The sequence below is a fragment of the Oncorhynchus nerka genome, linkage group LG28 (assembly GCF_034236695.1).
Source record: "Oncorhynchus nerka isolate Pitt River linkage group LG28, Oner_Uvic_2.0, whole genome shotgun sequence".
NCBI classification, from domain to species: Eukaryota; Metazoa; Chordata; class Actinopteri; order Salmoniformes; family Salmonidae; genus Oncorhynchus; species Oncorhynchus nerka.
In genome coordinates, this window is record NC_088423.1 from 72,414,650 (window position 1) to 72,438,483 (window position 23,834).

At 44.0% G+C, this 23,834-nt stretch overlaps 3 protein-coding genes across 4 annotated transcripts in view; 1 reads left to right on the forward strand and 2 right to left on the reverse strand.

Annotated features, from left to right (window-relative positions):
- LOC115113642 (ubiquitin carboxyl-terminal hydrolase 10-like) overlaps positions 1-5,991 on the reverse strand; it is a 31,103-nt gene extending 25,112 nt beyond the window's left edge. The window contains 1 exon segment of the mRNA XM_029641519.2: positions 5,719-5,991. Coding sequence (XP_029497379.2) covers positions 5,719-5,745 — 27 coding nt within the window. The 5' untranslated portion in view covers positions 5,746-5,991.
- Positions 5,992-6,453: 462 nt separating this feature from the next.
- LOC115113643 (MARVEL domain-containing protein 3-like) lies at positions 6,454-10,923 on the forward strand. Of its 2 annotated transcripts, none has more exons than XM_029641522.2 (4): positions 6,454-6,561; positions 7,790-8,111; positions 9,297-9,394; positions 10,065-10,923. In XM_029641522.2, exons 2-4 carry the CDS (start codon positions 7,813-7,815, stop codon positions 10,673-10,675), a joined length of 1,008 nt encoding a protein of 335 aa, XP_029497382.1. In that variant the 5' UTR covers positions 6,454-6,561; positions 7,790-7,812; the 3' UTR covers positions 10,676-10,923. The 2 variants fall into 2 exon arrangements, with proteins under 2 accessions (XP_029497382.1, XP_029497381.1); XM_029641521.2 differs by having other exon boundaries at positions 6,460-6,660.
- A 4,584-nt stretch (positions 10,924-15,507) lies between these two features.
- The window catches only part of LOC115112750 (PH domain leucine-rich repeat-containing protein phosphatase 2-like), a 51,950-nt gene continuing 43,623 nt past the window's right edge, over positions 15,508-23,834 (reverse strand). Inside the window, exon 19 of the mRNA XM_065013081.1 lies at positions 15,508-23,828. Coding sequence (XP_064869153.1) covers positions 22,539-23,828 — 1,290 coding nt within the window. The 3' untranslated portion in view covers positions 15,508-22,538. The remainder of the gene's footprint in view (positions 23,829-23,834) is intronic.

The window sequence follows — 23,834 nt, forward strand, 5'->3', positions numbered from 1 at the left end:
ACAAGAGGTTGCCATCCTTTTCAGTTACAAAACCGTAATTAGGTCTAGGTTTACCCACAGCTACCCACTCCTAACCCGCACATTTGTCATGTGACATTAAGACAATCCACCATTCCCAAATCCATGCTGTTCACCAACTGACGAAACAGCCAAAAACTAAAATATGGGCAAATGCACAGTACAATATACTTAGGTAGAAACTATACAAAACTACCTCCCTTAGATCAATGGTTTAATATTTCGCCCCTTCAGTGAGATATACACAGTTTCACACATGCACCTAAACTTAAACCCCAAGCCAGCCAGCTAGATAGTCTTCTTACATTCACCAGCCCTGGTGGGGTGGACCCTATGGCACAATGGGAATTTGACATCTAGTTTAGGCCGACTCTGTATTGATTTAAATGTCTGTGGATGAGCAAGCATGCTAGCTAGGTAGTAAGCTAGCTATTAATCTTAAGCGTCGCTATAAACCACCATTGTTGAAAATGGTTGAGTAGGATTAAAAACACTTAGTAGATGGACAAACATGGACCTTATGACAGATTACCAATAGGCCAACAAGAAATGTACTAACTAGTTAGCTGGTATTCACACTCGTGGACTTTCTCCACATTTTGTTGTTACAAAAATGGGATTCAAATTGATTTGTCATTTTTTGTAAACGATCTACACAAAATAGTCTGTCAAAGTGGAAGAAGAATTCTAACATTTGTAAAAACATATTGATTAGATTCAACAGCCTGAGTCAATGCATGTTAAAACAGTGTTCTCCAACTGTTCCTGGAGAGCTACCGTCCTGTAAATTCACGCCAACCCTAATCTAGCACATTGATTCTAATAATTAGCTGGATGAGAATATTAATCAAGTTAGTTACAACTGGGGTTGGAGCAAAAAACTTAATGGAAGTTAGCTCTCCAGGAACAGGGTGGGAGACTCCTGTGTTAGAATCCCCTGTGGCAGCAATTAAATCTGCAAGCCTTTCTGGGTAAGTGTAAAAGCTTTCCACACCCGGATTGTGCAACATTTGCCCATTATTCTTTTCAAAACTCAAATTGGTTGTTGATCATTGCTAGAGAACCATTTTCAGGTCTTGCCATAGTATTTCAAGCCAATTTAAGTCAAAACTGTAATTCGGCCACTCGGGCACATTCACCGTCGTCTTGATAAGCAACTCCAGTATTTATATTTGGCTTTAGATTTAGGTGATTGTCTAGCTGAAAGCTGAATTCATCTCCCAGCGTCTGGTGGAAAGCACACTGAACCAGGCTTTCTCTAGGATATTGCCTGTGTTTAGGTACATTCCGTTTATTTTTATCCCCCCCCAAAAAAACTCCCCAGTCCTTAATGATTACACATGAGCACACCCATAACATGATACAGTCACCACTATGCTTGAAAATATAGAGTGGTAATCAGTAATATATTGTATTTGATTTATCCCAAACATAACACTTTGTATTGAGGACAGAAAGTAAATTGCTTTGCCACATTTTTTTGCAGTATTACTTTGGTGCCTTGTTGCAAACAGGATGCATGTTCTGGAACATTTTTATTCTGTACAGGCTTCCTTGTTTTCAGTCTATCAATAAGGTTAGTATTGTGGAGTAACTACAACGTTGTTAATCCATCCTCAGTTCTCTCCTATCACAGCCATTAAACTCTGTTTTAAAGTCACCATGGTAAAATCTGGGTTCCTTCCTCTTCGGCAACAGAGTTAGGAAGGATGCCTGTATCTTTGTAGTGACTGGGTGTATTGATACAACATCCAAAGTGTAATTAATAACTACACCATACTTGACTCAAGACATTGAGCTTTTCATATAAATGAATGTATAAAAACATAATTCCACTTTGACATTATGGGTTATAATCTCAATGTAATTCATTTTAAATTCAGGCTGTAACAAAATGCTGAACAAGTCAAGAGGTGTAAAATACTTTCTGAAGGCACTGTATATTATACCCTCAAATTTGAAACGTCTGCCATTCCTTGTATTGTAAACCAGGGGGTCTGAAACTTTTTTCACCAGGCGACCCATTTTGTGAAAGTAGGTTTTTATTTACTTCAACCTTTATTTAACTAGGCAAGTCAGTTATGGACAAATTCTTGTTTACAATGATGGCCTTCCGGGGAACAATTAACTGCCGTGTTCAGGGCAGAACAACAGATTTTTACCTTGTCAGCTCTGGGATTTGATCCAGCAACCTTTTGGTTACTGTTCCTTCCAGTTCTCTGCTGCCAATGACTGGAACGAACTGCAAAAATCTCTGAAGCTGGAGACTCATATCTCCCTCACTAGCTTTAAGCACCCGCTGTCAGAGCAGCTCACAGATCACTGCACCTGTAAACAGCCCATCTACCTACCTCATCACCATACAGTATTTTTTTTATTTATCTTGCTCCCTTGCACCCCAGTATCTCTACTTGCACATTCATCTCGAGTTGTTGTTTATGAGGGGGTCCCACATTAATTTTGGGGTGGCAGGTAGCCTAGTGGTTAGAGCGTTACCATTCCAGTGTTTAATTGCGATGTTGTAATTACTTGGCCACCATGGCCTATTTATTGCCTTAACTTACCTCATTTGCACTCACTGTATATAGACTTTGTTGTCTTTTGGTCTACTGTATTATTGACTATGTTTTGATTATTCCATGTGTAACTGTTGTTGTATGTGTCGAATTGCTATGCTTTATCTTGGCCAGGTGAAAAAAATAAAAAATAAACTGTCCTAACGCTCTAACCACTAGGCTTCCTGCCACCTCAAAATTAATGTGGGACCCCCTCATAAACAGAACTCGAATTTGATTTTAAAAAACAGCTTACACTGAGTTTTATGACTTTGGTAGTGCATGGTCAGATGAACCAAGTCTCGGGCCCTGGGAAGAACCATTTTAAAGGCCCGTCTCTTGGCATCGAAGATAATTTTGCAGTTTAAGCTAATTTCCTGCAATCTACACATTTTGTCATGTGGCAGAGATGTTTGTGTTGTTGTAGCTTTAAAGCTAATATCTTAGAAGACCCCACTTTGAGAACCCTTGTTGCAAACTAAGAAGCTGCTAGCCAACACTAGATCTCAAGCAGACATAAGCAATGGAAAGTTAACTGTAATAGCTATGGTAGAATAATAGCTCGAAGCTAAGCTGTTAGCTAGCTATGATATTTACAACATAGTAGTGCTGTGCGATTTGTGCTTTTTGAGGTGAGTGGTGTTTATTAAGAAACACTCACTATCTTCGATAGAGCATTTAATGTCCCAAAGAATTATGAATTATGCAGGTTGAACACTAACAGAATAAAAAGAAAAAAACTATTAATGGAACTGACTGTATATTACTACTTATCAACCATAATGTATTCGCATTACTTTAATACAATATTTGATTACTATTTCATTTCAAGTCATCAATCTCTATAGATCTGTGGCCTATGCTGTCTGACAAAAACCACAATTTTAGTAGTTATTCAAAGTAAATAAGGCATACTTTTGAATGCTGAATACCAACCATTGATCCCTTAGGTCATGTATTTTCAGGTAGAGATACCTCGAAACTGTTTCTACCCCTCTCGATTGCACATTCTCTCTTCGCTTAGTCTTCGTGTCAGCTCCATTTAGTTTTTATTATTGCTCAGAGCTCCAAACAGAATTGAAAAGTAGGCTGGCACAATAGATTATGGTCATCATACTCAAATCACCATGTTTTCAGCACCAAAGTACGTAGTATATTAGCCTGTTGAAAACTACAACTCGCTACTACGTCACACAGTTCAGACTTTATTCCATTTATCTCTACAGAAAATGCGCAGGGCTCAAAAATTGGAATTAAAATAATTGAACCGTCATCGGTCAATTAGTTGTTTAAAAAATGAAAAATATCCAACATTTCTTTTAATCGCTCAGCACTACTAACTAGCCCGGGGGCAGAAAGGTGAATTTCTAGATTTTTAAAAACATTTTATTTAACTAGGCAAGTCAGTTACAATGACGGCCTACTAGATCCACCAAGGTCTGGAACATCTGTGTTTAGTTCAGGAAACGGTCCTCTACAAGCTAGAATGGTGAATACAATTTAAATTGAACCCACTCAACCGGTTATCTGCGTGGCTCTCCTTATATGGACAGGAATTAGACAACATATCCACAGGAAAGTATTATTAAACCAACTTTTCAAAGTACTGGTAGTGTGTTCAGATTTCTATCACCTGACATGCACAAAACCATGTAAAAAACATGCACAGAGCTTGGCAAGTATACATGCGTAGCGTGCATGTTTATGCATTGTGTTCATGCTTGTGACAAATGTGACAAATCTTACTACCAGCACTTTGAAAAGTTGGTTTAATAATACTTTATTGTGGATATATTATAGTCTCATTCCTGCCCACGGAGACAACCGGTACAGTAGGCTCAAATTTTATTTTATTCAACATTCCAGATTACCATTTCCTGAATTAAAAAGGAATAGGTTGGTGGATTTAGAAATTCACTAGCCTGGTCCCCAGCAGGCAAGCTTGCTACATGGATGTATACAGCCATGTCTAGCTAGTTAGCTAATGTTATACACGGGCAGAAAATATATATTTTTAAATGTTTACCTTTATTTTACTAGGCAAGTCAGTTAAGAACAAATTCTTATTTTCAATGGCGGCCTAGGAACAGTGGGTTAACTGCCTGTTCAGGGGCAGAATGACAGATTTGTACCTTGTCAGCTCGGGGATTCGAACTTGCAACCTTTCGGTTACTAGTTCAACGCTCTAACCACTAGGCTACCCTAGCTAGCTACCTTTCAATGTAGGATAGATAGCTAGCTACCTAGCTAGTAGTTACGACTTCAGGCCGTGACAAGTCATTACAGCTAAACAGATCATGGAGGTCTGTCCACATGAGTCAGCTTCCCTTGAAAGCAGCACAACTAGCTACGTGCTCTAAAGGGGACATCAAAAACGGAGTGCACAACGCGCAAGCTCCGAACCGTTTGCAGAATTATGAATGGTACAGATTCGGAAATATACATAAACCGCCTCTGATCAGGCCCAGTGTAGTTAGTAGTTAAATCATTAGCCACACCACCTGCGTCCGCACGAACTGTGGCTAGTTGTCCAGCTAGCTAAATGAAGCTAGGTAGCTAGCTGGCCAGACAAATCAATTAAAGTTTACGTTTGACCATATACAATTTTATGAATTCCTTGCTTATAACTCGTCGGCACTTTTTAACATTACTCGTATCTAAATGCTAAGCTAGATAACAACCAGTTATTAAAAATTGCACTGTGATAAGCAGGCCTGTCGCATCAGCCAGAGCAGGTGGGCCATGCACATACACGCAGCATTTTTCAACAACTACAAATTGTCAAAGGAAAATTGCAACTGTTCGAGTCTTTCGAATGTTATTTTCTCAACCCAAAACGTGACCACGATTTTTGTCAATTTTTAGATTTTCAACTAACCCTACTTCGAGTACTGTTGGCTAATTTGAATGGAGGCTCCTCGGGCCTGTACCATGCTGGTGTTTCAATGGGGAAATAGGCTTTTTAGGGTAGCATTAGCAAGCATTTATCATCACACGTCTCTATGACGCGAGTTACCACTATATTGTGGCCAAGAAACACATCAAGAAATCTAACAATATTTTACTTAAGACTACTTTTTCCATGAATCTTATGTCAAATGTGAAATTCTAGGCGTATCAGCAGCGTGAATAGTTGTAACGTTACCTGGTTAACGTTACTCTGAGAAGCCATGCTCCCTGTGAGATTCTCTTTTCCAATCAGAAGATGGACGTTCTCCGGGGAAGGTGTTCGTTTTTTGTAATAATTATTACAAAAGACAGCCTAATTCGACATCTTTTTCATTTTCTCGACAATGGACTGACAGTTGTATTTTAAGGTTGTTTTATTGCTACAGCATATCACGCTGCTTCCCCCGCCGTCGCCGCCATTTCTGTCTCGCCTCCTTGCTTCTGGCCTGCGCGCGCCGCGGATGGCTAGTGTGCTCTGGGAACGCGTGCGTTTACGTCCGGGTAGGAGGGTAATAGTAGTGAACGTTTGACAGCTTGAGTGGGAGCTAAAAGAGCTGTCAGCTATGTATCATTTAGGACAGACCGATTGTGTTGTTATGACGAAACTGTATTGCTAATTCAACATTCCATCCATGCACATGTGTAAAAAATAAAAAGGGAAATGTGTGTGTGGGGGGGAATGAACCACAATCTAACTAATAGATATCTATCCCCAACACCCCTTCCCACTACTTTGGCACCAACAGAGTCGTCCTGCCTGGGAGTCTGGAATCCCTTCTCTTAAAGCCCCCAGTAAGTTCTTCTGCACTAAAATCTCTGACACCCAAAAACTTCACAATTGAAACACCACTTTTTCCACCGACACTTACACACCTTTGTCCCATGCCCTCGGAATGCTGTTTTTGTGGTAGGGGTGGAGTTCTATAGAGCGAACAGGTGAGAGGGAGGAGCTTGGAGACGAAAGATACCGGAAAAGTAAAAGACGTAAAGAATCCAATCATTCGCACAAATGAATCCAGATAAGAACCAGAATTAAGAGGTATTGTTAATTGTTCTTTCTTCATTCATCAATTCGTTATCTCAATGTTTGGTTCTCTTCAACACACAGCATACCCGTGACCCTTATCATTCGTCACAGGTAACGTTAACTTGTATGTTTTTAACTTCATCAAATATAGTAACAAACTTTATTCCCTAGTGCCTTCAACCCTCAAATCACAACCTGGTCTCAGAGCATTTTGTATTATTCCGTACGTAAATCCAAAACACACCATTTAGTATGGTATGTATTAATTTGTGGGTGTCCATCACCCATGTCGTATGATATGTTGTGACATTTGGGTTGCTAGACTCTCGCGTTATACTGCCTTAAGTAACCATCTGTCTTATGTAACCATACCAAGCTTCATACTAAATGGCGCACCTCAGATTTACTTACAGAATAATACGAAAGGCTCGGAGACCAGGTTGATAGTCAGTGTCAGCATTTTGTTTGACGTTTTAAACCTTTGTCAAAGTTTTTCAACGTGTATTCACGCCCAAAACCTGCCCCGCTTTCAGGTTCCAGGATGCATCTCTCTATTGGCTCCAGGCTGCTTCCTCATTCTATGGGTCGCAGTCATGGGTAAATGCTTCCCACTGGGCAACTGTATCACAGTGTCGCCGGGCGGTACTACGTCCCGTAGAATGAGGAAATAGTCACGAGACAATAAAAAGAGAAGCATCCAGGAGCCAATTGACAGAAGGGGTGGGTTTTTGGCAGGTTTCTCCTGGACAGTTTTTGCCTGGTAGGGTAAGAACCACCCAAGACCTGGGTCACAGTCAGACCATATCGGAAGATTCAGGTTACATCTCTTCCCCAGGGCTCCTTACGGAGAGATACACATTACTGCTGTTAGATTACCCCCATCTTTACTCTGTAGTCATTTCTGAATCGGAGGAATGCCACGTGGTAACTGTCACTAGTGCCAACAAGCATTGCCACCAATGTTTAGTAAGGCTACATGCACAAATAGGGGCTCCTTACGGAGAGATACATTACTGCTGTTAGATTACCCCCATCTTTACTCTGTAGTCATTTCTGAATCGGAGGAATGCCACGTGGTAACTGTCACTAGTGCCAACAAGCATTGCCACCAATGTTTAGTAAGGCTACATGCACAAATAATAGATTGGGATTGTCATCTGATCTCCCTGAGATATCGGTATGACACCTTTACACTAATACTCAATTGATCACGGCAATGTTCATTCGAATACATTTTCAGAGAAGTGGCCAAGAGACCAGACAATGCCAGAGAAAAGCAGATACCAGGAGAGGGATGAGTATGACAAGAGCAGGGAGAGGGACCGCACTAACGACCGAGGAAGCTCCTCACATGAAGAGAGAGACCGGGAAAGGAAAAGAGAGAGAGACCGGCGGAATAGAGACCAAATAGACGAGAGATACAGGGATGAGAAGGACTCTGGAGCTGACAGGAGGGTCAGAGAGAAGGACAACTCTGGCAGACAGCGGGATACGACACCTCACTCTCACAAGGACGCACCACCTGACCACAGAGGCAGTAGTCAACAAGGACAACAGAGAGCGTAAGAGACCATCTGACTGTCACAGAGTGGCTTCCACAGTTACCATCCTGGGCATTGTTGAGCACATGTTGGTTTTGTTGCTAAACAACTAACCCCTCTATGGGCAGAGAGGTTTGGAACTCTTTCTTATTGGTCTATTAACTCATTTACCGTCTGGTGATGTCACCAGGCAGGCCAAAACTCCATCCCACCAAAACATTAAAAGGGCATTATCATAATTTTCACAATTTCACATTATTATTCCAACCTCAGTGTGGAAATATACAGTGTACAAAATAAGGGGAACACTATTATATTAGGAATACTACTATTATTGAGTTTCACCCCCTTTTGCCCTCAAAACAGCCTCAATTCGTCAGGGCATGGATTCTAGGTGGTGTCTAAAGCATTCCACCGGGAGGCTGCCCTATGTTGACTGCAATGCTTCCCACAATTGGGTCAAGTTGGTTGGATGTCCTTTGGGTGGTGGATCATTCTTGATACACACGGGAAACTTTTGAGTGTGAGAAACCCCGCAGCGTTGCAGTTCTTGACACACTCAACCCGGTGCACCTGGCACCTACTACCATACCCCGTTCAACGTCACTTAGATCTTACGTGTTGCCCAGTCTCTCTGAATAGTATACATGCCACAATCCATATCTCAATTGTCTCAAGACTTAAAAATCCATCTTTAACCGGTCTTCTCCCCTTCATCTACACTGACTGAAGTACATTTAACAGGTGACATCAATAAGGGATCATAGCTTTCACCTGGTCAGTCTGTCATGGAAAGAGCAGGTGTTCCTAATGTTTAGTACACTGTGTATATAAAACACAGGAAAAGTCATCCTTGGGGATATAGTTGTATGATTTATTTAACTTTCCAATCATTGGTTTTTGTTTGGCATACATTTTAAAGTGAAAATCTGAGTCTGCATCATTCTGTTACCGTATTATTGACCACATATACTGTACAGCGTGAGAAGTCTCCGGTTTCACTGGTTTGGAATTGACTCCTTGTAATGTCTGTCTGCTTGTGTTTGAATGGCACATTGACTCTTGGGGTGCCCAAAGTAAATATGAACCCCTTGAATACAAAAACCTGCTCTCTGCTATGGAGGAGGGTTGTGGTGTGGTGGGTTTATGTGGTGTAGTTTCAATGTACGATTTAGCAGACATCAACTTGTGATTTTGTCTTTGCAGGTATACAGAAGCCTCCACGTCTCCCTCTGTGGGGGAATACTATGAGCCACAACACAGACAGGCTCTGTACAACCTCAGATATGCCTTAACAGCCAGAGGCAAGTCATGTTTAAATTAAAGAACAAACAGCAACAACTTACACCTGAAATGTTTTTGTGGGTGAATCTTGTTGGTATGGTGTAGTAGAGGCGTTGTTCTGTTTGATTGGTCCTGGGATTTATTCACTCGGAACCAAACAGAACCAAATGGGGAGGGACCTACCTGTATTTGTCCAATGTAAACTCGATTTCGGTGGGCATAAACGGTTTCCATTGCAAAATGTTTTGAACTAATGATTACACCCCTGTAGTAGGAATGTAGTTGGGTAGGTTGCGAATGACCTTACCAACCACATGACCACCCTCTCGGAGAGTACAGGGTATTTATGAGGGGATTGGTGTTTTGAGTTATAATATCTGTATTACTCAACATTTAGGAGTTTTTGTATTTGGTTTCTTTCTCCAAATTGTTTGTTCATCCATGATATGTTTAATTCACACAATGGCATACTGTATGTTCTATCTCCCTCTGAGGTGAAATTCCCACTGAAATTAACCATCAACCATGTTGATTGAACTCGGATCAACCTCAATTTAGCTGCATTGTCGCATAATCCTCCCTCTCTCTCGTGAAACGTATAACTTGACCTTCAACTCAGCTCGATTTCTCCCAGACTCTTACTGTATGATAAGTCATGTATTTAGCTCTTTCTTGATCTGTTCTGTTCAGGTCTATGCCAGATAATGGAGGTCTTTGTAAACCTGCTGATAGTCATCTGCTCAGGAGTGTCCTACAGTAACTCCGGGGGTTACCGGGACCTGGCCAGCCTCGGGGGTATCTACCAGTACTACTATGGAGGAGCACAGGCTTTCACTGGAGCCGACGCAGACAGGGTCAAGGAGCTGGACAAACTCTTCCACCAGCTCAAGCTACCTCCATACATCTTCAGCATGGCCTGTGGAGGGGCTCTGATGGTTTATGCCTGCATCATTCTGGCTTTCGGGGTTTTGAGAGTGCCTTACCGCTGGCCCCCTGTGCTGCTGGGTGAGGCCCTGGTGAACCTCCTGATCGGCCTGGGCTACATCCCTGCCCTGGCCTTCTACTTCATCAAGCTGCAGGAGACCTACGACAACCCCATCTGTACAGAGAGGGAAGCGCTCTACAAGAGCAAAGGGCATCAGGGCTTTGCGTGTGCACTCAATGGAGCAGACATCGCTGGAGGCCTCTTCGGGGTGCTTGGAATCATTGTTTTCATCTTCGGAATGGTCTTGGCCATCCGTGCTTTCAGGGCAGTGAGGGAGATGAAGAGACTCAGAGCGATGGAAGATGGTAACTTATAACGGGTTTGCTCACCCCCCACTGTGAATAGAGTAGAAAAAATGTAGGGTTGAGGTCAAATTTGGTCAAACAGCTATAAATGCTAGTGTATTTTATATGAACTGTGATTGATAAAAGTTTAATTTAAGTTTAAGTTCAATTTTGTACATTTGTGACTTCAAAAACCGCACACTTGTTTTACTAAATGTTACAGATGTGAGACATCTACACTGTCAAACATTGATCTTTACTATTAAAAATCTTAAACAGATGTATTTCTCTTCCTCATGAACCCTCTTGCCTAGAATATCTCCATTTGACCTTGTAGAAGAATAGTTATTGTTTGTGGTCTCTGTGGGACTGAAAAAATATATCTGAGCAGAGCAAAGAGAGCAGGGGTGTATTCATTCCGCCGATTCTGTTGCAAAACACTTCTTAAACGAAAGCGAACGGGGATGGATCTACCTGAATTGATCCAATAAAAGTCTTGTTTTGCTATGTTTGCTTCCATTTGGTTCTGAAATGGTAAACGGTTTCTGTAATGCAGCTCAGAAACACCATGGATTTGCGTCTGTGGATAGTGTCTGGCCAATGCTATCATCAGAAAGACCATGGATTTGCGTCTGTGGATAGTGTCTGGCCAATGCTATCATCAGAAAGACCATGGATTTGCGTCTGTGGATAGTGTCTGGCCAATGCTATCATCAGAAAGACCATGGATTTGCGTCTGTGGATAGTGTCTGGCCAATGCTATCATCAGAAAGACCATGGATTTGCATTTACATTTACATTTAAGTCATTTAGCAGACGCTCTTATCCAGAGCGACTTACAAATTGGTGCGTTCACCTTAAGACATCCAGTGGAACAGCCACTTTACAATAGTGCATCTAAATCTTTTAAGGGGGGTGAGAAGGATTACTTTATCCTATCCTAGGTATTCCTGAAAGAGGTGGGGTTTCAGGTGTCTCCGGAAGGTGGTGATTGACTCCGCTGTCCTGGCGTCGTGAGGGAGTTTGTTCCACCATTGGGGGGCCAGAGCAGCGAACAGTTTTGACTGGGCTGCGCGGGAACTGTACTTCCTCAGTGGTAGGGAGGCGAGCAGGCCAGAGGTGGATGAACGCAGTGCCCTTGTTTGGGTGTAGGGCCTGATCAGAGCCTGGAGGTACTGAGGTGCCGTTCCCCTCACAGCTCCGTAGGCAAGCACCATGGTCTTGTAGCGGATGCGAGCTTCAACTGGAAGCCAGTGGAGAGAGCGGAGGAGCGGGGTGACGTGAGAGAACTTGGGAAGGTTGAAAACCAGACGGGCTGCGGCGTTCTGGATGAGTTGTAAATGGCACAGGCAGGGAGCCCAGCCAACAGCGAGTTGCAGGAAGATGACAAGTGCCTGGAAACCTGCGCTGCTTCCTGTGTGAGGCAGGGTCAGACATGAACCTACAGGCTGCGATGTTAGTTGAGAACGACAGGGTGTTGTCCAGGATCACGCCAAGGTTCTTAGCGCTCTGGGAGGAGGACACAATGGAGTTGTCAACCGTGATGGCGAGATCATGGAACGGGCAGTCCTTCCCCGGGAGGAAGAGCAGCTCCAGGTTCAGCTTGAGGTGGTGATCCGTCTCCACACTGATATGTCTGCCAGACATGCAGAGATGCGATTCGCCACCTGGTCATCAGAAGGGGGAAAGGAGAAGATTAATTGTGTGTCGTCTGCATAGCAATGATAGGAGAGACCATGTGAGGTTATGACAGAGCCAAGTGACTTGGTGTATAGCGAGAATAGGAGAGGGCCTAGAACTGAGCCCTGGGGGACGCCAGTGGTGAGAGCGCGTGGTGAGGAGACAGATTCTCGCCACGCCACCTGGTAGGAGCGACCTGTCAGGTAGGACGCAATCCAAGCGTGGGCCGCGCCGGAGATGCCCAACTCGGAGAGGGTGGAGAGGAGGATCTGATGGTTCACAGTATCGAAGGCAGCCGATAGGTCTAGAAAGATGAGAGAGTTAGCTTTAGCAGTGCGGAGCGCCTCCGTGATACAGAGAAGAGCAGTCTCAGTTGAATGACTAGTCTTGAAACCTGACTGATTTGGATCAAGAAGGTCATTCTGAGAGAGATAGCGGGAGAGCTGGCCAAGGACGGCACGTTCAAGAGTTTTGGAGAGAAAAGAAAGAAGGGATACTGGTCTGTAGTTGTTGACATCGGAGGGATCGAGTGTGGGTTTTTTCAGAAGGGGTGCAACTCTCGCTCTCTTGAAGACGGAAGGGACGTAGCCAGCGGTCAGGGATGAGTTGATGAGCGAGGTGAGGTAAGGGAGAAGGTCTCCGGAAATGGTCTGGAGAAGAGAGGAGGGGATAGGGTCAAGCGGGCAGGTTGTTGGGCGGCCGGCCGTCACAAGACGCGAGATTTCATCTGGAGAGAGAGGGGAGAAAGAGGTCAGAGCACAGGGTAGGGCAGTGTGAGCAGAACCAGCGGTGTCGTTTGACTTAGCAAACGAGGATCGGATGTCGTCGACCTTTTCAAAATGGTTGACGAAGTCATCTGCAGAGAGGGAGGGGGGGGGGGGAGGAGGATTCAGGAGGGAGGAGAAGGTGGCAAAGAGCTTCCTAGGGTTAGAGGCAGATGCTTGGAATTTAGAGTGGTAGAAAGTGGCTTTAGCAGCAGAGACAGAAGAGGAAAATGTAGAGAGGAGGGAGTGAAAGGATGCCAGGTCCGCAGGGAGGCGAGTTTTCCTCCATTTCCGCTCGGATGCCCGGAGCCCTGTTTTGTGAGCTCGCAATGAGTCGTCGAGCCACGGAGCGGGAGGGGAGGACCGAGCCGGCCTGGAGGATAGGGGACATAGAGAGTCAAAGGATGCAGAAAGGGAGGAGAGGGTTGAGGAGGCAGAATCAGGAGATAGGTTGGAGAAGGTTTGAGCAGAGGGAAGAGATGATAGGATGGAAGAGGAGAGAGTAGCGGGGGAGAGAGAGCGAAGGTTGGGACGGCGCGATACCATCCGAGTAGGGGCAGTGTGGGAAGTGTTGGATGAGAGCGAGAGGGAAAAGGATACAAGGTAGTGGTCGGAGACTTGGAGGGGAGTTGCAGTGAGGTTAGTGGAAGAACAGCATCTAGTAAAGATGAGGTCGAGCGTATTGCCTGCCTTGTGAGTAGGGGGGGAAGGTGAGAGGGTGAGGTCAAAAGAGGAGAGGAGTGGAAAGAAGGAGGCAGAGAGGAATGAGTAAAAGGTAGACGTAGGGAGGTTAAAGTCGCCCAGAACTGTGAGAGGTGAGCCGTCCTCAGGAAAGGAGCTTATCAAGGCATCAAGCTCATTGATGAACTCTCCGAGGGAAACTGGAGGGCGATAAATGATAAGGATGTTAAGCTTGAAAGGGCTGGTAACTGTGACAGCATGGAATTCAAAGGAGGCGATAGACAGATGGGTAAGGGGAGAAAGAGAGAATGACCACTTGGGAGAGATGAGGATCCCGGTGCCACCACCCCGCTGACCAGAAGCTCTCGGGGTGTGCGAGAACACGTGGGCGGACGAAGAGAGCAGTAGGAGTAGCAGTGTTATCTGTGGTGATCCATGTTTCCGTCAGTGCCAAGAAGTCGAGGGACTGGAGGGAGGCATAGGCTGAGATGAACTCTGCCTTGTTGGCCGCAGATCGGCAGTTCCAGAGGCTACCGGAGACCTGGAACTCCACGTGGGTCGTGCGCGCTGGGACCACCAGATTAGGTGGCCGCGGCCACGCGGTGTGGAGCGTTTGTATGGTCTGTGCAGAGAGGAGAGAACAGGGATAGACAGACACATAGTTGACAGGCTACAGAAGAGGCTACGCTAATGCAAAGGAGATTGGAATGACAAGTGGACTACACGTCTCGAATGTTCAGAAAGTTAAGCTTACGTAGCAAGAATCTTATTGACTAAAATTATTAAAATGATACAGTACTGCTGAAGTAGGCTAGCTGGCAGTGGCTGCGTTGTTGACTTTGTAGGCTAGCTGGCAGTGGCTGCGTTGTTGGCACTACACTAATCAAGTCGTTCCGTTGAGTGTGATAGTTTCAACAGTGCTGCTATTCGGGGGCTAGCTGGCTAGCTAGCAGTGTTGATTACGTTACGTTGCGTTAAAAGAACGACAATAGCTGGCTAGCTAAACTAGAAAATCGCTCTAGACTACACAATTATCTTTGATACAAAGACGGCTATGTAGCTAGCTATGTAGCTAGCTACGATCAAACAAATCAAACCGTTGTACTGTAATGAAATGAAAATGTGATACTACCTGTGGAGCGAATGCGACCGGGTTGTTGAGTGAGGAAGTTCTATTCGGTAGACGTTGGCTAGCTGTTGGCTAGCTAGCAGTGTCTCCTACGTTAAGGACGACAAATAGCTGGCTAGCTAACCTCGGTAGATTAAGATAATCACTCTAAGACTACACACTCTAAACTACACAATTATCTTGGATACGAAGACAGCAAAGACAACTATGTAGCTAGCTAACACTACACTAATCAACTAACTACACTAATCGTCTGTGGATAGTGTCTGGCCAATGCTATCATCAGAAAGACCATGGATTTGCGTCTGTGGATAGTGTCTGGCCAATGCTATCATCAGAAAGACCATGGATTTGCGTCTGTGGATAGTGTCTGGCCAATGCTATCATCAGAAAGACCATGGATTTGCGTCTGTGGATAGTGTCTGGCCAATGCTATCATCAGAAAGACCATGGATTTGCGTCTGTGGATAGTGTCTGGCCAATGCTATCATCAGAAAGACCATGGATTTGCGTCTGTGGATAGTGTCTGGCCAATGCTATCATCAGAAAGACAATCGAGGGGAACAGAAGGTAGGGAAACGATAGAAATGCACCAAGGCCCAGGTTTTTCACAGTATAAATTTTTATTGCTACTTGGCTGAAAGTTAATTAAAAATACAGCTTTTCTGCTCAAAACTAGTCATAGCAGCATCTCAAATGAAATAATAAACCATCGCCCACTGAAATTTTTAAGGACTACAATTCTGGCTGAAACAGCAAAAGTGCTCATGGTTAGTCCTTTCCTAAATGATAAAACAAGGTATCCTCTAGAACTAATTACAACAAATATTTAACAGAATACAAATATTTGTAGCAGTTTTCTACATGCTAAAATATAAACAAAAATATTAGATATGCTCCAGATATTTAAAACAATGCCTTGGCTTACAATGTTAAAATTTTGTAGAAAGTAATCACATATATGCACTGTATACATTTTATATTTATATGCATTTATATATGGCATGCTTCAGACATTAAATACACGAATTAGAATCTTAAATAAAAATACCATAATATGCAACGATATACAATAGAATCCCTTTATTCTAGATTCTGTAGTTGAGAAGGACCTATACATTTGCATGAAACAATGTACAAAAATAAACCTCAGCTTCTTGGCATTGAGAGAAAATATTCAAGCATCTCTAGAAAAGAAAGTACAGAAAGAAAGGTGAGATCAAACAATGTCTACTTTGGTCACATGTTAAACAATTGAAACATCCTCAATATCAGATTCTTTCCAGAGTTCACCATAATCATTCAACAGAATGGACATTCACTCAGTTAAATATAACAGCAACACATGCATACGTTCTCACTCAGACTGCAATGACAAACAGGCAGCATGTTCTCCCTCTGAGAAGAGAAATAAAACACATAATGTGTTTACAGAGAGTGGATTAAACGGAATCAGAAAAGCATTGACACAATAACCTACTTAAATATGCATACCGTCACACACACAGCTGTATTTACATAGGATTATGGTGCACTCAGATCATGAACAGTAGTTGATCTCCTCTACTAAATAATTCAAGGGAATACTTTGCCATCATTGTGATGTCACCTTGATCTGTTACTCTGTGCCCCATCTTACTGTAGCCATACGTACGGTATGCATGTGTACAGGCACATTTATTCCTCTGTCTAGGTTAATGACCTTCTCAATCAATATTGTTTCTAGCGCTTGTTAGTAGGAGTCAACTTTTTGGTTCTTTACAAAAGCAAGGGAGAGTTGACTGTAAACAAAATAGCAAATAATAATTGGCTAAGGATTTGCAGATGCATGTTCTTACATTTGGAATGCATTTTTGTCTGCTAGAACACATAACATGGGTGCATTTGGAATGCACAGAGCTTAGTAGTGTGTTGCTGGTCCCCACTTGGCAAACTAGGGCCCAATTATGGAGCCTCTTGATCAACTTTTCTACATGGACCACTGTGTAGAAAGAGTTGACAAAAGGTGAAAACGCACACGATGGCAGAACACTGCACTTCACCATTCTCACACACATGCATACGCACACACAGACAAGAATGCTCAGTTACTACTCATTTCCATAGTTAAGAAAAAAGGAACCTCCTATTTCTAGGTCAGGTGTGTAACCTGTGAGTAATATAAACAGGTGACACTTTGCATATTTGATGTGAGGGAATTCATGTTCATAATCATCTACATTGTGTAGTGTATTTGAAGTCCAACTTCCTGTTCATTAAGAGGATTATGAGAACTTTGAATTATCTTGTTCCACCAACCACATCAAAGACAATCACCTCTTCATACTGTTCTTATGTTCTCAACTTAAATGCCATATGAAAATGTCAGATGTGTGCAAGTTCAAATCTGTTTCTTTAGTCTGTCCTGAAATGCTCAGGGTGGAGGGCAAACCCACACCTGTGGTGCGTACATGTACCTGTGTTACCGCCTGAGGCACAGCAGGTGGCTTCCGTTAGCAAACAAAGCAATATTCAAAATGCCTGCTTTCTGCCACTTATCATCCCTAGAATGAGCCAGGATCTTTCACCCCACAACACCAGCTGCTGTTCCTCTCATGGAAGCAGAATGACTCAATACAAAAAAGCCTTAAGACTTGAACAAGGAAGAACAATGCCTATCTTTGTGCTAAAAGACAAACTTGCATCCAACCGAAAAGCAGTTTTGTAATTCTCTCACACTTCACTTTGAATTATTAGCACTTCTATTGGATACTTTCTCTTAGAGAAGACATGATATGTTTGGCTGACAGAAGCCACAACAACAACAACTCAAGCCCTATGAGTTCATGTGCATTTTTTATTATTATCTCACATAATACTCAAATATCAATCTTTGAATATATTTATCTCCCTATGTACAAAGTGCTTTAAACAGTGTTTGATCCTTTGAAGAGCAGATTTTGTCTGAAGTTGGAACAAAATAAGTGAATAAAACTTACAGTTGAAGTCAGAAGTTTACATACACTTAGGTTGAAGTCATTAAAACTAGTTTTTCAACCACTCCACAAATTTCTTGTTAACAAACTATAGTTTTGGAAAGTTGGTTAGGACATCTGCTTTGTGCATGACACAAGTCATTTTCCCAACAATTGTTTACAGACAGATTAATAATCACTGTATCACAGTTCCAGTTGGTCAGAAGTTTACATATACTAAGTTGATTGTGTCTTTAAACAGCTAGGAAAATTCCAGAAAATTATGTCATGGCTTCAGAAGCTCCTGATAGGCTAATTGACATAATTTGAGTCAATTGGAGGTGTACCCGTGGATGTATTTCAAGGCCTACTTTCAAACTCATTGCCTCTTTGCTTGACATCATGGGAAAATCAAAAGAAATCAGCCAAGACCTCAGAAAAAACTGTAGACCTCCACAAGTCTGGTTCATCCTTGGGAGCAATTTCCAAATGCCTGAAGGTACCATGTACATCTGTACGAACAATAGTACGCAAGTATAAACACCATGGGACCACGCAGCCGTCATACCACTCAGGGAGGAGACGTGTTCCGTCTCCTAGAGATGAACATACTTTGGTGCGAATCAATCCCAGAACAACAGCAAAGGACCTTGTGAAGATGCTGGAGGAAATGTGTACAAAAGTATCTATATCCACAGTTAAACGAGTCCTATATCGACATAACATGAAAGGCCGCTCAGCAAGGAAGAAGCCACTGCTCCAAAACCGCCATAAAAAAGCCAGACTACGGTTTGTAACTGCACATGGGGACAAAGATCGGACTTTTTGGAGAAATGTCCTCTGGTCTGATGAAACAAAAATAGAACTGTTTGGCCATAATGACCATCGTTATGTTTGGAGGAAAAAGGGGGAGGCTTGCAAGCCGGAGAACACCATCCCAAACGTGAAGCATGGGGGTGACAGCATCATGTTGTGGGGGTGCTTTGCTGCAGGAGGGACTGGTGCACTTCACAAAATAGGCCATCACAAAGCCCTGACCTCAATCCCATAGAACATTTGTGGGCAGAACTGAAAAAGCGTGTGGGAACATGGAGGCCTACAAACCTGACTCAGTTACACCAGCTCTGTCAGGAGGAATGGGCCAAAATTCACCCAACTTATTGAGGGAAGGTTGTGGAAGGCTACCTGAAACGTTTGACCCAAGTTAAACAATTGAAAGGCAATGTTACCAAATACTAATTGAGTGTATGCAAACTTCTGAACCACTGGGAATGTGATGAAAGAAATAAAAGTTGAAAGAAATCATTCTCTACTATTCTGACATTTCACATTCAGAAAATAAAGTGGTGATCCAAACTGACCTAACTAAGACAGGGAATTTTTACTACGATTAAATGTTAGGAATTGTGAAAAACTGAGTTGAAATGTAGTTGGCTAAGGTGTATGTAAACTTCCAACTTCAATTGTATGTAATACATCTCATATTATAAGCAAGCAGGCTTTAGAAAGGCAAATTCACCAATCAATCCAGTCTTGAACGTTAAGGATGAAGTAAATAGCCATTTCGCAGCCGCTGTGAGGTTTTTGAGCATCTAAAATACTGCCAATTCTGCGAAACCTTTAGAATCCACCCCTCTGGTCCCAATCCTTGTTCTACTGGCTTGAAACGTTACATTGCTCCCTCTGCAATTTGGAGAAAATAATGCAAAATATTGCCGTGTTATATGCTCCTGACCTTGCCACGTAAGGTCAAAGGGCAAAACCAGCTCCGCTAAAGGAAATAAAACCAACAGAAAAAGACAGTCACCATCATCATTAGGACTGGCAGCGCTGCAATTAAGGCTATGAACAAGCATAGATTGGGTTGTAGCTAGCTAAGCAGCTATGGTAAGTATTACAACCATGCCACTAGCCTTCTCACAGTGGCATCTAGGAACACATCCCAGTCATTCTCTTGTCAGACCACAAGCCCTCTCTTACTAAGTCAGAAAGTTGTCCTCTCTAAAATGGGTTAGGCAGTTTGGCACAAAGGGGAAGGGTGGTAGATTTTGGTCTGCAGCTTTGTTATATCAATGATGAGTCAATTAGTGGTATACTATCCTCTAACATTGCAACTTAAAGTGCAACTTTATAGAAATGTCATATTCACAGTCAACTGACCCATATTATGCAGATGCCTTTATTCAAAGCAATGTCCATGACGGGCATATTTCACAATGTCTGTGCTAGACAAAAGTCAGGGCCACTCCATACCTTAGCAACACTAAAACCATTAGCAAATGCCCCAAATAAAGTCTGAACTCAAATTCTGATGCAAAACGAATGGCTTACACTCAATACTTTAGTTTTTTCACTCTTCTCGGGACACAAAAGTGCTTTGCTCATTTTTGCTAAAATTCCACATAAACGTAATCTGATAAACCCGTTTTCCTCATTGGTTGGATGGTATTAACCAAGGGTCCTCTGACAGCTTAGAAACATATGGAACAGACAAAGGCTTGTCTCCACACTGTGAAAGAAGAGTAAGAGAACATCCTCCTCAGCATTAGGTCAGGTGTCCTTACATACCTCTTGAAACGTTGTTCCTTCACAATAACCCATCCAGTCATCCACCCACCTGTTGAAATGGTTTGGTGTTGCCAATCACGTGAGCTTCACACCACCCCTCTTACTCAAACCAGCCCGTATTGTCGCCAAGACAACAATGAGCTTTTCTGTCCTGCCAACAAAAACACACTGTGCTTGTTCTGAATCTGTTATACAGTAGGTGGTAGGGGTGGTAGAGTACACTGGTGATATTCACTGGTATAGAACTAACATTTGAGGCAATTCATAGTTATCACCACCAGATGTCCCACAAACCCCTATTGAATCTGTCAGTAGATCTATGAGAATGAAATATCTAATTGTCTTTCTCTCACCGGTCACTGACTTAAAATGAACAGCATCAACCAGCTATATCTATAGGCTCCAAAGGAATTATGCAAACTGCATGATTAAAATAGACTTTCACAACATGCATACTTTTCATATACATGTAAAATAATATACCATGTTACATCCTCATTTTAGTACACTAAACATGGATATTTTGTTCAGTTGACTGTGAAGCTAATGGAATGATGGGAACAGAATGATTCTCAAACCTTAAAAAACACTTTCGATATGTTGGTCACTGGAGAGATTTTGCACAATTTCCTGGGTACAACAAGCGTGAAACTAGAAAAACTAAAGAAAAAGGGGCTACACATCTCACAGTATCTGGACTCCTTAAATGATGGCACCCGAATAATGTGAAGAACATGTTTTTTCACCCATCACTTGTCATGATTACTGTACAGGATCTGGTGTGCATGGTAGCGTCTTTGAGATATGAACACCGTGAACAATTGTTTCGTCTTCATTGTCACCACTCATGTTGCCCATAAAACATAATTAATATAATGACTTTTTCTGTTAAAATTTGCTGACCATGCACTGTCACGGATACAGTGTTGCAATAATGGTTTTGAAGCAGTATGCCATATTGGTTCTGTACAGGTGAGCAATGCACTGTTATGTTATTTTGCGTTTGCCTTTTTATGAGAGCTTGATGCTACTTTTGAATGTTATTTTCTGTATTATTCCTCCCAGCAAGGCTTCAATGGTTTCCAAATGGATACGCATCCTGATGCTGGGACTAGGCCAAGCTGGCCTTGTGATTACACCACTATGTGGTTCTGCACTACACTGCTCAGACTAAATGTGTATATAGATACTAACTGTATTTCCCATATAGAGGATTATGGTGTTGATAGAAAGGGTCACTTCTTAGTTTTTTTTGTAAATAAAAATGAGATTCGTTTTTTTTAATCGCCTGCTGTTATGTTCCTACCTGCCTCTAGCATACACAGTCTGAATCCTTGTGCCACAGAGTAAGGCCAGTCAGCCCAGTTTCCAGTCCTGCCAGCCATTGTGCAGTCAACAGGTTAGAGAGGGAGATAAAGTAGGATATATATACAGACAGACAGAAAGAGAGAGAGAGCGAGCGCGAGAAGTGGCTGTACCATTGGTGGCCCCTGGAGGACGCTGTCACACAGTGATGTCCTATTCCAGGGTTAATACTGATGTGTGTCCCCTCCCCCCTCCATACACACACAGGCAGGGAGGCAGGGACATCTGGGGCTGAGTCATCTACAGTAGGCACTTTTTCACCTTTTGGTCACAGGACTTGTCCCTGGGATCTAGGAGCCCCTGCAGCCCCCAGCAATGGAATGATAACACACTCAAATGGATTATTCTACCATTTCACTATTTGACCTTCCTTCCAAGTAAAGGGAAATGTTGCAAACAAGTTCTGCAGTCTAAAACACATGAGGTATTCTAGTTCAGGCTGGGGTATTTTGGCCTCCGGTGGCCCCCTTCTTTTCACAACCTATTTTCATGGTTGGTGACTTCAGTGCCTATTCAGCTCTGATACTCAGACAGTTCCACCAGGTTCATCAGACAGTTAGCTAAGCACCTCTCTACGTCTAACGTGACGTAACGCATTCATGTGTGAACAGTCAAGGCCCCACATGTCTTCATGACAGAGCTGAATGGAAACTTGAACTGGAATATCCCACCTGTGCCAGAGAGACCTCCTCTGCCCCCCTGATATGGCACTGTCACAGGACTACCACAGGGTGGCGCTGTGCTCTGGCCCCCTCTAGAGGGCAGTATCATAGACTTCCTGCTGTAGGGCAGGGATAGGGTTAGGGGCGAGGTCCCGCTGGGGCAGCATGGGAGCAGGGGGGTGGGGGTGGTCCCACACAGGGTCTCTGATGGAGGGGGGTGTGAAAGGGGGTGGAGGTCCTGGGACCATAGGGCTCTGGCCCCTCAGCTGTTCCCTAACATCCTGCTCTAGACTGGGAGGCACTACCAGCTGGTCCTCGGGGTCCTGCTGGGCAGGGGCAGTGAAGTAACCCGACTTCTTCTTTGGGGCTTCCAGGGCTACCTCGATGAGGTTGTGGCTATCTTCCGGGGCCACCACGGAGCCGTTGGAAAGCTTCTTCCCAAAGAGGCTGGAGGTGGAGGGGGACTTCTTTAGGTCGGAGATCTCTCTGCCACACACAGCCAGCAGGCAGCCATTAGTGGCTGACACCACCACGCTGTTCTGACGACGCATCTTTCCGTTGGGGTAGTCTGAGCGTGTCTTGTCCAGATTGTAGTCCTTTGGGCTCGCGGCTGGCCCAGAACGGATCTGGAAAGCACAGCAGTGGATGTCCACCTCCACCTCCAGCTTGCTCCCGTTGGAGATGACCCCCTCTAGTGGAGCCTCGTCATCACTGTCCAGCCCGTTGTCAGACTGGTTACTGGAGAAGGTGGCACAGGAGGGCTGGCGCTGGAACAGGACAGGGTGGGGCCCCCCTACTCCAGCTGAGCCGGGTCCCGCGGGGGCACAGAGCGTGGCTGCAGGGTGGAGACTACAGCGCCTCTCAGGTCGGACCGTGGGGCCAGAGGGGTGCTCGTCAGAGGCCGTGGAGCCCGCCTCACTCCCCACCTCCGAGGCCGAAGTCTCGCTGTTGAACTCTGAAGCGATGCCACTGCTGGAGGAGGGCGTGGCCGGGTCCCCTGGGGGAGCAGTGACGGGGAGGGGTGTTGGAGGGGGTCCCCGGGGTTCAGTACCAGTACTGGCGTGAGGGGGCTCACAGGTACAGCTGTCCTCCCCGATGTGCAGGGACACCACCACCGCCCCCACATTGTCCCGGCAGCCGTAGCTCTGGGCCAGCGTGCAGAGCTTCTTGGCAGCTGCGCGGGGGTCCCTCACGGCCTGCACGGTGCACACAGCCTCCTGGTAGGACACCCTCTCAAACAGCGCCCGGTTCCCCAGGATCAAGAACTCATCTTGGGAACACAGGGGCTCAGTGCGCACCCAGGGCTTGGGCAGCACCCAGGGAGACAGATAAGAGCATCCCAGCAGGCGAGAGCAGCATGTCACTCCACTCACTTTGTTATCCTACAA